Below are 13,077 nucleotides of genomic sequence, written 5' to 3'. Positions count from 1 at the left end.
CACTGGGGCTGCGGACAGGGTTTCACGCAGGATCGCCTCATGGGCGGATGCGGGTGCCTGGGATCACATCCCGGCCTGCTGCCCACATCCTCTGCAGCTTTGTGGGCGCCACCACTGCACGGTGCCTAAGGTCTGTCATTTGTAAAATGGGGATAACAGCACCACTGACTGCCTCACAGGGCTGCTGTGAGGATTATGTTAGTTAATACACGCAAAGCGTTTAGAACTAGGGGTACGTAACAAGCATTCCGTGATCTTGGGTATTGTTATGAAGGCAGAAGAATGATTGACAATCCAACATACATTTTATAAAATAGCTTTGGGGCTGGGCACGGTGGCTCACGCCTGTAATCCCAGAGCTTTGGGAGGCCAATGTAGGCAAATCACCTGAGATAAGGAGTTCGAGACCAACCTGGCCAACATGGCGAAACCTCATCTCTACTAAAAATACAAAAATTAGCCAGTATGGTGGTGGCTGCTTGTAATCCCAGCTACTTGGTAGGCTGAAGCGGGAGAATCTCTTGAACCTGGGAGGTGGAGGTTGCAGTGAGCTGAGCTGGCGCCACTGCACTCCAGCTTGGGTGATGGAGCAAGACTCTGCCTCGAAAAACAAAAACAAAAAAAGAGCTTTGGAGGCTGTACACAGGTGGGTGTGTGGGGAGTGGAATGGCAAGAGAGTGGGACTGCCTCCACGGTCCTGCAGGTCTGCACTGTATTTCTGTAAGGCTTTTTACTCAATCCCCAGTAAGACCCTGAGTGGTTCTCATGTGCCCCATTCTTACCCATGTGGAAGAGGAGTAAAATGTTGAGGATATGGTGAGAGTGTACCATTACACACACTGTCAACGGCAAAAAATAGGGCTATCCCTTCGGAAAGTAACCTGCAATGTATTTCCAGAGCCAGGAGTTCTTTTTATACTCTGTGATCTAGTAATTCCCGTGGTTAGAAATTTATCTTTTTTTTCCCCCTTTTTGAGACAGGGTCTCGCTCTGTCACCCAGGCTAGAGTGCAGTGGCATGATCACAGCTCACTGCAGCTTCAAATTCCCCAAGGTCAGGTGATCCTCCTGCCTCAGCCTCCCATGTAGCTGGGACTACAGGCATGTGCCACCACACATGGCTAATTTTTTTACTTTGTGTAGAGATAGGGTTTCACCACGTTGCTCAGGCTGGTTTCCCAACTCCTGGGCTCAAGCAATTTGCCTGTGTCGGCCTCCCTAAGTGCTGAGATTACAGGTGTAAGTCACCATGCCCAGTTTAGAAATTTATCTTAATCTATCACCCCAGAAAGGGGGAAGGGAGAAAGACACAGGATATTCACCGAAGACAAGAACTGGAATCAATCTACTGTTTCACAAAAGGAGAAAGATTAGGTGTGTTAGGGCATGTCAACTGTTGGATATTGTCAGTCGCTGAAAAATCATGAAGGAATTGCCTCATGAAGCAGTACGTGTATAATGTTAAATAAGCAAAATGGAAAGCTTCCTATAATTCTATCTACATACAAACGATGTGCACATGGAGACTAAAAGAAAATGAATAGAGAAAAAGGTGATCAATTAGGGTGATGATATCTGAGTTTTCTCCATAATTTCCTTCCAGTACTCTTTTTTTTTTGAGATAGAATCTCACCCAGCTGCAATTTCGGCTCACGGCAACCACCGTCTCCCAGGTTCAAGTGATTCTCCCGTCTCAGCCTCCCAAGTAGCTGGGATTACAGGCACCCGCCATCATGTCCGGCTAATTTTTGTATTTTAGTAGAGATAGGGTTTCACCATGTTGGCCAGGCTGGTCTTGAACTCCTGACCTCAGGTGATCTGTCGCCTCGCCCTCCCAAAGTGCTGATTACAGGCGGAAGCCACCGTGCCTGGCCCTCCTTCTAGTACTCTTCTACTACTGTTTATATAATATTTTAAGATCTAGGAATCTGAGGTTTTATTCACAGGCTACAGGCATACTGGGTAAAATGCCAGTGACTGCAACTGAAGCACACACTTTGTTTTTAACAGATGAATGAACAGATTAGAAAAAAATCCTTTTAAGCATAGACTTGGAAAAACACTTGTGATACAATGTTACGTGATAAAATCAGGACATCTATAAACACGGCACTTATGTGAAAAAAATGAAATTGAAGAAATGATACTAAAGTGTTAAAGTCATTTTTAGTACGGGTTACAGATAACTTTTATTTATTTACAAAATACAGGCAGGGTCTTGCTATGTTGCCCACACTGGTCTCAAACTCCTGGCCTCAAACGATCCTCCAGCCTCAGCTTCCCAAAGTGTTGGGATTACAGGCGTGAGCCACTGTGCCCAGCCAACTTTTATTTTTGATGTTGTTCTTTTCTGCATATTTTTAAAATTTCTAAAATGATCATAGAGTATCTCTTTTTTCCAAAGACACAAAGGATGTGGGTAGTTTTCCAACATATTATGTTAAAGGATTTTGGCTCTGAAAGAAACAGTTTGATCCAAACACATGTTGAGTGCCTTCTGGACACCGGATACCTGCCCATAGATTAGGAGCTCTCAGGCAGGAACAATTCCGCCCTCCTCTCCAACCAGGGTGCATTTGGCAGTGTCTGGAGACATCCAACTGCCAATGACTGGGAGAAGGTGGGTGCTCCTGGCCTCGGGGGAGTAGACACTACAATGCCTTGAGACATCCTGCAGTGACCAAGACACAGCCCCTCACGACACAGCATTTTCCAGCCTGAGGCATCAGCAGTGCATCCGTAGAGAAACTCTGCTCTAGAGGTGCCTAGTAACACATCCCCTAAGGGCGCCCTGGATTTCTCTGATGGGCAGGTCTATGTTAGGATAAATAACAGTGGTGTGGGAATACATCATCTGGGGAGTTCAAGGCTTCAGAATAATCCACACTGGCTTAATGTCATCCTGTGCTGTCATTCAGACACAAGTCCCACACTGCCGGGAGTCTTCCCTGAGCTACTGGACCAGCACAGAAAACAAGCGGTGAGATGTCCTCTCCAACAACAGAACACTCAGCCAGTTGCCCTCTCCTGCTTTTTAGGAAAAGAGCCAAAATAGCTTGAGTGATCTGTGCCTCTGAGTCCATCCAGGACCCACGGTGCACCAAAGCCACCTTGGGGTGCAACCTGGTATTACCAAATTAGTTTCCATTTCTTTTTTTTTTGAGACAGAGTCTCACTCTGTCGCCCAGGCTGGAGTGCAGTGGCCGGATCTCAGCTCACTGCAAGCTCCGCCTCCTGGGTTTTTACGCCATTCTCCTGCCTCAGCCTCCCGAGTAGCTGGGACTACAGGTGCCCGCCACCTCGCCCAGCTAGTTTTTTGTATTTTTTAGTAGAGACGGGGTTTCACCGGGTTAGCCAGGATGGTCTCGATCTCCTGAACTTGTGATCCGCCTGTCTCGGCCTCCCAAAGTGCTGGGATTACAGGCTTGAGCCACCACGCCCGGCCTAGTTTCCATTTCTTTCCACCGGACAACTGGAAAAGCTTGCTCACTCTCACAAAATGAAAAATAAAGAAGGGAATCGAGAAGGCGAGACAAATGGCATACAACCCACTTCTTTTTTGAGACAGGGTCTTGCTCTGTCACCCAGGCCGGAGGGCAGCGGTGCAATCATAGCTCACTGCCGCCTCCGCCACCTGGGCTCAAGTCATCCTCCCACCTCAGCTTTCCAAGAAGCTGGGACTACAGGTGCGCACCACCACACCTCACTAATTTTAAAATATTTTGTAGGGATGGGGGTTTCATTTTGTTGACCAGGCTGGTCTCAAACTTCTGGGCTCAAGCGATCCTCCCACCTTGGCCTACCAAAATGTTAGGATTACAGACATGAGCCAATGAGTCCAGGCCAAAACCACTTTTATGATGGTTATCCTTAGAACACTCTATTCTTCCCATTTGGTACAAAGCATGTACAATCATGGGGTACTAACCATTTTTTAATATGTTCAGGTGCTGGCTGGGCGTGGTGGCTCAAATCTGTAATCCCAGCACTTTGGGAGGCTGAGGTGGGTGGAGTTTGAGACTAGCGTGGCCAACATGGTGAAACACCGTCTCTACTAAAAATACAAAAATTAGCCGTTGGCTGGGCGCAGTGGCTCAAGCCTGTAATCCCAGCACTTTGGGAGGCTGAGACAGGCAGATCACGAGGTCAGGAGATCGAGACCATCCTGGCTAACATAGTGAAACCCCGTCTCTACTAAAAAACACAAAAAAATGAGCCGGGCGAGGTGGCGGGTGCCTGTAGTCCCAGCTACTCGGGAGGCTGAGGCAGGAGAATGGCGTAAACCCAGAAGGCAGAGCCTGCAGTGAGCTGAGATCTGGCCACTGCACTCCAGCCTGGGAGACAGAGCGAGACTCCACCTCAAAAAAAAAAAAAAAAAAAAAATTAGCCGGGCGTGATGGAGGCAGGGGTTGCAGTGAGCCAAGATCGCGCCACTGCACTCCAGCCTGGGCGACAGAGCAAGACTCTGTCTCAAAAACAAACAAAACAACAATAACAACAAAGATGCCCAACATCATAAATCATTAGGGACATGCAAATCAATACTGTAGTGAGATACTACTTCACATCCATTAGGATAGTTACCTAAAAACAAAACAAAAAAACCCAAAAAACAGAAAATAAGTGTTGGTGAGGATGTGGAGACATTACAGCCCTTTTGCACTGGTGGGAGTATAAAATGGTTCAGTCACTATGAAAGAGTATGGTGATTACCCAAAAATTAAAAATAGAACTAAGGTCAGGTGTGGTGGTTCACATCTGTAATCCCAGCACTTTGGGAGGCTGAGGTGGGGGGATCACCTGAGGTCAGGAGTTCGAGATCAGACTGGCTAACATGGTGAAACCCCATCCCTACCAAAAATACAAAAATTAGCTGGGCATGGTGGTACACGCCTGTAATTTCAGTTATCAGGGAGGCTGAGGCAGGAGAACTGCTTGAACCCAGGAGGTGGAGGTTGCAGTGAGCCAAGACTGCACCACTGCAATCCAGCCTGGGTGATAGAGCAAGACTCCATCTTAAAAAAAAAAAAAAAGGCCGGGCGCGGTGGCTCAAGCCTGTAATCCCAGCACTTTGGGAGGCCGAGACGGGCGGATCACGAGGTCAGGAGATCGAGACCATCCTGGCTAATACGGTGAAACCCCGTCTCTACTAAAAATACAAAAAACTAGCCGGGCGACGAGGCGGGCGCCTGTAGTCCCAGCTACTCGGGAGGCTGAGACAGGAGAATGGCGTGAACCCGGGAGGCGGAGCTTGCAGTGAGCTGAGAGCCGGCCACTGCACTCCAGCCTGGGTGGCAGAGCAAGACTCCGTCTCAAAAAAAAAAAAGCAAGCAGCCAGAGAAAAGGCACGACAGCCTCACATGGTGGCTCAAGCCTGAAATCTCAGCACTTTGGAAGGCCAAGGCGGGAAGATCACTTGAGCTTAAGAGTTCGAAACAGAGAAACCCATTTTCTATAAAAAATGCAAAAATTACCTGAGTGTGGTGGCACGGGCCTGTGGTCCCAGCTACTTGGGAGGCTGAGGTGGAAGGATCACTTGAGCCCAGGAGTTCAAGACAAGACTGGGCAACATAATGAGACACCATCTCTGCAAAAAAATAACACATTAGCCAGGCATGGTGGTACACACCTGTAGTCCCAGCTACTCAAGAAGCTGAGGTAGGAGGATTGTTTGAGCCCACCAGGAGTTTGAGGCTGCTGTGAGCCATGATTGCACTGCTGCACTCCAGCCTGGGTGACAAAGCGAGACCTTGCTTCAAAAACACAAAAATGAAAACGAAAAACAAATACAATGGTAGCCTTGAATCCAAACATATCAAGAAAGAGACAGACTGTCAGAATGAATTTAAAAACATGACCCAAACATTTGACGTACAGGAAACACACTTCAAATGCAGTGCTGTTTGAAAGTTAAAACTTAAAGGGATGAATGGCAGAGTAAGGACCTCCAAAAATCTGCTTCTCCATAAAGGTAACAGAACACTGGCAAATACCCTAAAAATCAACTTTTTCAGAACTCTGGAAATGCTCCTCGAACTGTTCAAATGCCTGAACCTCACTAAGAGCATGAGCTCTGTGGGTTTTAATTTCCTGTCTCCCTCTCCCCAGATCTGAAGGAGCCTTGAAAACCAAGAGCCCCACCTGCGACAGTAGCTGTAAAAACGGGAGGAGGCTGACTGGTTTAGGAGCTGTTGGAAGTTCCATTCCCAGGGCACTGGCCCTAGTTGACCTGTCTGGCAGTTCCCTGGAAACGTCTACCTGCAAGGCTTGTCTTCCCTTGATCAGCATTGAGTTGAGCTCACTCAACAGGAACAGCTTTTTCCCCTGGGCATTTGTCAAAAACCATCAGTGACAACTGTTTAACATCCCACCACCAACACAGCAGTAACAATTGACACAAACAAGAAACTGACCAAAAAGCTTAAAAGGAAAAGCTGGGACCCTAGAGGGCCACCAGAGCAGTGCACATGCCCAAGAAAGCCAGCCAAGGTCCTGACTGCTCACCTCTGCTGCCCTGGAGGCTCTGTGCAAGCAGGAAGTAAAGGCTACAGCAAATTGCAGACTGCCTGCCAGGGGGTTGGAGGCAAATTCCAACACACACACAGAGGTCCTTGGCAAAGACTGGGAGACAGTCTTTGCCAAAGACTGGTGGTTCAAGACATTCAAGGAAATCTCTCATCTTCCACTGACCAACTAAGATGACCAGGCAGAGACTTTGGAGTCCAAACACAACAAATACAGGTTTTACGGAATTTGTTAGGAAAGTCACTAAACATACAAACAGCAATAATGACAATGATAAGCAGCAAAACCAACAAACCCTGAGGAGGGAGGGTCAAATTACTCAGCAAAGGAGACCTATTTTTTTAAAATATTTTTGTTGTTGTTGTTGTTTGAAGACAGAATCTTGCTCTATCACCCAGACTGTAGTGCAGTGGCACAATCATGGCTCACTGCAGTCTTGACCTTCTGGGCTCAGGCGACTCTCCCACCTCAGCCTCCAGAGTAGCTAGGACGACAGGCGTGCACCACCATACCTGACTAATTTTTAAAATTTTGTGTAGAGATGGGGTCTTACTATGTTGCCCAGACTAGTATTGCACTCCTGGGTTCAAGCAATCCTCCTGCCCCAGCCTCCCAAAAAGCTGGGACTACAGGTGTGCACCACCATGCCCGGCTGATTTTTTATTGTTTGTAGAGATGGGGTCTTGCTATGCTGCCCAGGGTGGTCTCAAATTTCCAAATATAATAGGTCCAAGCTACAATACCCCCTCAACAGATTGTGAGAATAGCTTTTGTGTCCAATCCTCCTTGGGCCAAGTACTTCCATCTACTGCTGCGGTGGAGTGGAAAGTGATGAGGTAGTTTATTTGAGGGACAAGGTCCTATCGGTCACATTTTAGCAGTTTAAAATAATTATTTCTAGGAAAGGGTGAGAAACAACCTAAAACTATATCTGATGTGTCACACGGTACATTTACAACTCATAAGGAGCGGTTCTCAGAAGTGGCCAATCATATTTTATTTTATTTTATTTATTTCTGAGACGGAGTTTCGCTCCTGTCACCCAGGCGGGAGTGCAATGGCACAATCTCGGCTCACTGCAACCTATGCCTCCCAGGTTCAAGCAATTCTCCTGCCTCAGCCTCCCGAGTAGCTGGGATTACAGGTGCCTGTCATCACGCCCAGCTAATTTTTGTATTTTTAGTAGAGATGGGGTTTCACCATGTTGGCAAGGCTGGTCTTGAACTCCTGACCTCAGGTGATCCACCTGCCTTGGCCTCCCAAAGTGTTGGGATTACAGGCGTGAACCACTGTGCCCGGCCTGTTTTATTTTTTTGAGATGGAGTTTTGCTCTTGTTGCCCAGGCTGGAGTGCAATGGCGCAATCTTGGCTTACTGCAACCTCAGCCTCCTGGGTTCAAGTCATTCTCCTGCCTCAGCCTCCCAAGTAGCTGGGATTACAGGCATGGGCCACCATGCCCCATCCAACTGTATTTTAATACATCAATGAAAGTCTGACTTCACCCTAAAACCAAAAACCACAATCATGCACCCAGGAAGCGGACCCAGTCAAGCAGGGAATAGCCACAGATTCAGTCATGTGGGGGACAGTGTCATTTTTTGGTCTCTTAGCATACTTGGCCCTTTCCAGCTGGGGCCCCCTCCCTTGCCCATGAGTTCCCAGGGATGGGGGATAGCATCCCTAGCGTTGTGATGAGTTCAGAGGCGGCAGGATTGGCAACACGGTGGGATGCTGACCTAACAGCCAACCCTGCCCCCGACTCTTCCTTATTAATAGTACCTCGAATCTGGCTGGGGCGGCAATGTACTCAGCTTGCAGTGCTGGATCACGACAGGTTTGAATTGGTTACAACACTTCTGTTTTCTATTCCTCTAGCCTGATGGCAGCTAGGGATGGCAAAGTGATCTAGTATTTAAGGTAATGTCTTCTGGGCACTTCTGGAGAAACTTTTGCTCTCCAATATAAAAGGGGCAGATCACATAAGTACCTTACTCCCTTTCTTCCTGCTTTGAACACAGGTATGGTGCCAGAAGCCATGGCAGCCACCTCACACCCTTGGGGTAAAGGCCAAGGGATGTGCGAGGGAGCCAGCCCACACTGCTGAGCCACATCACGCTGCCACCTACTACCAGATTTCTCATCCTGTAAAAAACACCAACTCCTCATGGTTTAGGCACTTCGTTGCTGCATTCTGTTGCTTGTAGTCAAAAGCATTCTTACCTGATCTGACAAGTGACTCAATCAGAGCCAGAGAGATATAAAAAGACTTCTGGCTAGGAAAGTTCTTTGGGATGCCGAGATGGGCGGATCACAAGGTCAGGAGATCGAGACCATCCTGGCTAACACGGTAAAACCTCGTCTCTACTAAAAATACAAAAAACTAGCCGGGCGAGGTGGCGGGCGCCTGTAGTCCCAGCTACTCCGGAGGCTGAGGCAGGAGAATGGTGTAAACCCGGGAGACGGAGCTTGCAGTGAGCTGAGATGCGGCCACTGCACTCCAGCCTGGGAGACAGAGCCAGACTCCGTCTCAAAAAAAAAACCAAAAAAACAACAAAAAAAAAAAAAAAAAGGAAAGTTGAGGCATCCTCTCAATTTTCCCTCCTGGACAATATTGAGGAGGGATGTAGCCCCAAGAGCTGCTGCAGGCACCTCAAAACCACAAGGAGTGTGAGCGGCCTGAGGACGGGATACCAGGACAGAGGGGGAGATGTCAATAACCAATAATGTCACTGATTTCCCTGACCAGCCGTGCCCGAAGGGAGGTCTGTCCTTGACCTAACTTGAGCCAGCATCTTTTTGCTTAAGCCAGTTTGGTTTTCTGGTACTTGCAATTCAATGGGTTCTAGCAAATATGAAAAAGGTGTTATTTCTTCAGTGGCCAGCCAACCAGCCCACACTCTCCATCCCTGTGTTTCCCGACAGTTCAGCCACTGTGACCAACACCAAGAAAGAGGCTATAGCCAAGAAACGTGGGCACCACTCACCTTCTTGTTTCTTCTGTTCAAGTTTCATCTTCTTTGCCAGTAATTTCTTCTCTTTTAACTTCTGGCTAAAAATGTAAAACCATATACATTGATTCCTTAATTACCTTATGGTATATTTTAGAAAATAAACACCTTCTTATGGTATCTTTAAAATCTGTGGAATAACACAAACATCACAATAACAAAATAAGAAAAATATTAGGTGAGTGCAAAAGTAATTGCCGTTTTTGCATTGCTGGAATTTGCTATTTGATATTGGAATATATTCTTTTTGTGTGTGTGCGTGTGTGTGTGAGATGGAGTCTCGCTCTGTCGCCCAGTCTAGAGTGCAGTGGCGCAATCTCGGCTCACTGCAAGCTCCGCCTCCCAGGTTCACGCCATTCTCCTGACTCAGCTTCCCGAGTAGCTGGGACTACAGGTGCCCGCCACCATGCCCTGCACTCCAGCCTGGGAGACAGAGCCAGACTCCGTCTCATTAAAAAATAAATTTTTTTTTTTTAATAAAATAAAAATTAAAAAAAAATTTTTTGTATTTTTAGTAGAGACGGGGGTTTCACTGTGTTAGCCAGGATGGTCTCGATCTCCTGACCTCATGATCTGCCTGCCTCTGCCTCCCAAAGTGCTGGGATTACAGGTGTGAGCCTCTGCGCCTGGCCTGGAATATATTCTTTTTTTTTTTTTTTTGAGACAGAGTCTCGCTCTGTCACCCAGGCTGGAGTGCAGTGGCATGATCTTGGCTCACTGTAAGCTCTGCCTTCTGGGTTCACACCATTCCCCTGCCTCAGCCTCCCTAGTAGCTGGGACTACAGGTGCCTGCCACCACACCCATCTAATTTTTTGTATTTTCAGTAGAGACGGGGTTTCTTTGTGTTAGCCAGGATGGTCTCAATCTCCTGACCTTGTGATCTGCCCACCTTGGCCTCCCAAAGTGCTGGGCTTACAGGCGTGAGCCACCGTGCCCAGCCAATATATTCTTTAATAGATGTGATTATGTCATACATCATTTTAATGGGCTTTTTTTTTTTTTTTGCTAATGACTTTATTACTTGTTTATGTTTAGACTATGAAAACAATGCTAGACAAATAGCAAATTCAACTGATTTTCTCATTCAAATTCAAAATGGGTAGTAAAGCAGTGGAGACAACTCACAACATCAACAACGCATTTGGCCCAGGAACTGCTAACGAATGTACAGTGCAGTGCTGGGGCAAGAAATTTTGCAAAGGAGACAAGAGCCTTGAAGATGAGCATCGTGGCTAGCCATTGGTCACTGGACAATGACCAACTGAGCGCAATCATGGAAGCTGATTCTCTTACAACTACACGAGAAGTGGCTAAAGAACTCAGCATCAACCATTCTATGGTCATTCAGCATTTGAAGCAAACTGGAAAGGTGAGAGAGCTCGATAAGAGGATGCCTCATGAGCTGAGCAAAAATAAAAAATTTTGAAGTGTCATCTTCTCTTACTCTACACAACAACAATGAACCATTTCTCGATCAGATTGTGACGTGTGATGAAAAGTGGACTTTACATGACAACTGGCAACGACCAGCCCAGTGGCTGGACCAAGAAGCAGCTCCAAAGCACTTCCCAAAGCCAAACTCGCACTAAAAAAAGGTCATGGTCACTGCTTGATGGCTGGCTGCTGGTGTGATCCACTACAGCTTTCTGAATCCTGGTGAAACCATTACACTGGAGAGGTATGCACAGCAAATCGGTGAGAGGCACTGAAAACTCCAACGCCTGCAGCCAGCGCTGATCAACAGAAGGGGCCAAATTCTTCTCCAGGACAACGCCCGACCACACGTCGCACAACCAGCGCTTCAAAGGTTGAACAAATTGGGCTGCAATGTTTTGCCTCATCCACCATATTCACTTGACTTCTTGCCAATTGACTACCACTTCTTCAAGCACTCTGACAACTTTTTGCAGGGAAAGCACTTCCACAACCAGCAGGATGCAGAAAACGCTAAGACTTCTTCAAATCCTGGAGCATGGATTTTTACGTTACAGAAATAAACTTATTTCTCGTTGGCAAAAATGTGTTGATTGTAATGGTTCCTATTTTGATTAATAAACACATTTGAGCCTAGTTATAATGATCTAAAATTCACGGTCCAAAACTGCAGTTACTTTTGCACCAACCAAAACTTTTGCATGACTCTGCCAGTCCGTCCTTATCAGCTGCTTTCATCAGGATTCAAGAGCAAATCCCGGTGAGCCCTGAGGCAAAGCAACCTTAGAAATAACGGGGATGCTTTTTAAAAAGAAATTTTATGATTGTAGAGACAGGGCTGCAGTTTGTCACCCAGGCTGGAGCGCAGTGGTGCGATCATAACTCACTGCAGCCTCAGCCTCTTGGGTTCAAGCGATCCTCCTGCCCTGGCCTCCCGAAGTGCTGAGATTACAGCTGTGAGCCACCATGCCTGGTCCTTAAAGATGCTTTTTCATTCCAAGATATTTAAGGGCTGTTAAAATCCTGCTCAGCTCTAATTGTAAATGTTGAGGGGCCACTTATGTAAACACACAGATACACATATAAACACACAGCCTGTACACCATGTAGTCACTCGAGGGAGTCATAAACCCTAATCTAAGAAACTTGCTAAATGGGAAGTTTGGCTGCACCACTTTGTTAAAATACAGATGCAGCCGGGAGCAGTGGCTCATGCCTGTAATCCCAGCATTTAGGGAGGCCACAGCAGGCGGATCACCTGAAGTGAGGAGTTTGAGACCGGCCAGGCCAACATGGTGAAACCTCGTCTCTACTAAAAATACAAAAATTAGCTGCGTATGGTGGCGGGCACCTGTAATCCCAGCTACTCGGGAGGCTGAGGCAGGAGAATTGCTTGAATGCAGGAGGTGGAGTTTGCAGTGAGCCGAGATTGTGCCACTGCACTGCAGCCTGGGGGACACAGTGAGACTTTGTCTCATAAGAAAAAAAAGAAAAAAGAAAAATACAGACGTGAAGGAGACACAGAAATCAATGTGATCACCGAAGTCCTGACTTGCAAGCTCTGGACAAGTTGTAACCAGCTGGAGGGTCATAAGAACTTGCGCTCTGCTCAGGTAATATAAGTCACTGCTCTACACTCACGACCCCTACAGGTCACACAGAGGAACTACTACTGACTGCAAGGACTCAGCTCACCCCGCCACCACCCCCGGCCCTTAAGTGTCATCACAGTTAGGCCATGCCTCTTACCGCTTCTTCCGGCGCTTTGCAGTCTGCTCCTCGGCAGCAATTTTATTCTTTTCCAGTCTCTTCTGAAACTCTGCATCCAATTTTTGCTGCAACAAAACCCACATCATTTAGACATGCTTGGGTCTGGGTAGACTGTGGGAGGTTTTGCTCAGGCTAAGTAGGAGAGTCCTAGAAGTCACACCACTGGGGGTGCTAGAGGCACTACTCAGGTCCCTAGGGGCATTTTAACTTTAAAAGCCTGTACCAAGCCTGTAATCCCAGCACTTTGGGAGGCTGAGACGGGCGGATCACGAGGTCAGGAGATCGAGACCATCCTGGCTAACACGGTGAAACCCCATCTCTACTAAAAATGCAAAAAACT

General features: G+C 47.2%; 1 protein-coding gene across 2 annotated transcripts in view; it reads right to left on the bottom strand.

The window, feature by feature from the left end:
* PRKRIP1 (PRKR interacting protein 1) overlaps window positions 1–13,077 on the bottom strand; it is a 37,399-nt gene that overhangs the window by 9,685 nt on the left and 14,637 nt on the right. For both annotated transcript variants that reach the window (XM_033192595.1, XM_033192596.1), the window contains exons 6-7: window positions 12,717–12,802; window positions 9,509–9,573 (exon numbers count right to left, since the gene is read on the bottom strand). In XM_033192595.1, coding sequence (XP_033048486.1) covers window positions 9,509–9,573; window positions 12,717–12,802 — 151 coding nt within the window. The remainder of the gene's footprint in view (window positions 1–9,508; window positions 9,574–12,716; window positions 12,803–13,077) is intronic.

The sequence above is a fragment of the Trachypithecus francoisi genome, unplaced genomic scaffold (assembly GCF_009764315.1).
Source record: "Trachypithecus francoisi isolate TF-2019V2 unplaced genomic scaffold, Tfra_2.0 Lachesis_group4, whole genome shotgun sequence".
Lineage (NCBI taxonomy): Eukaryota > Metazoa > Chordata > Mammalia > Primates > Cercopithecidae > Trachypithecus > Trachypithecus francoisi.
This window is presented reverse-complemented; position numbering and strand designations above follow the sequence as displayed.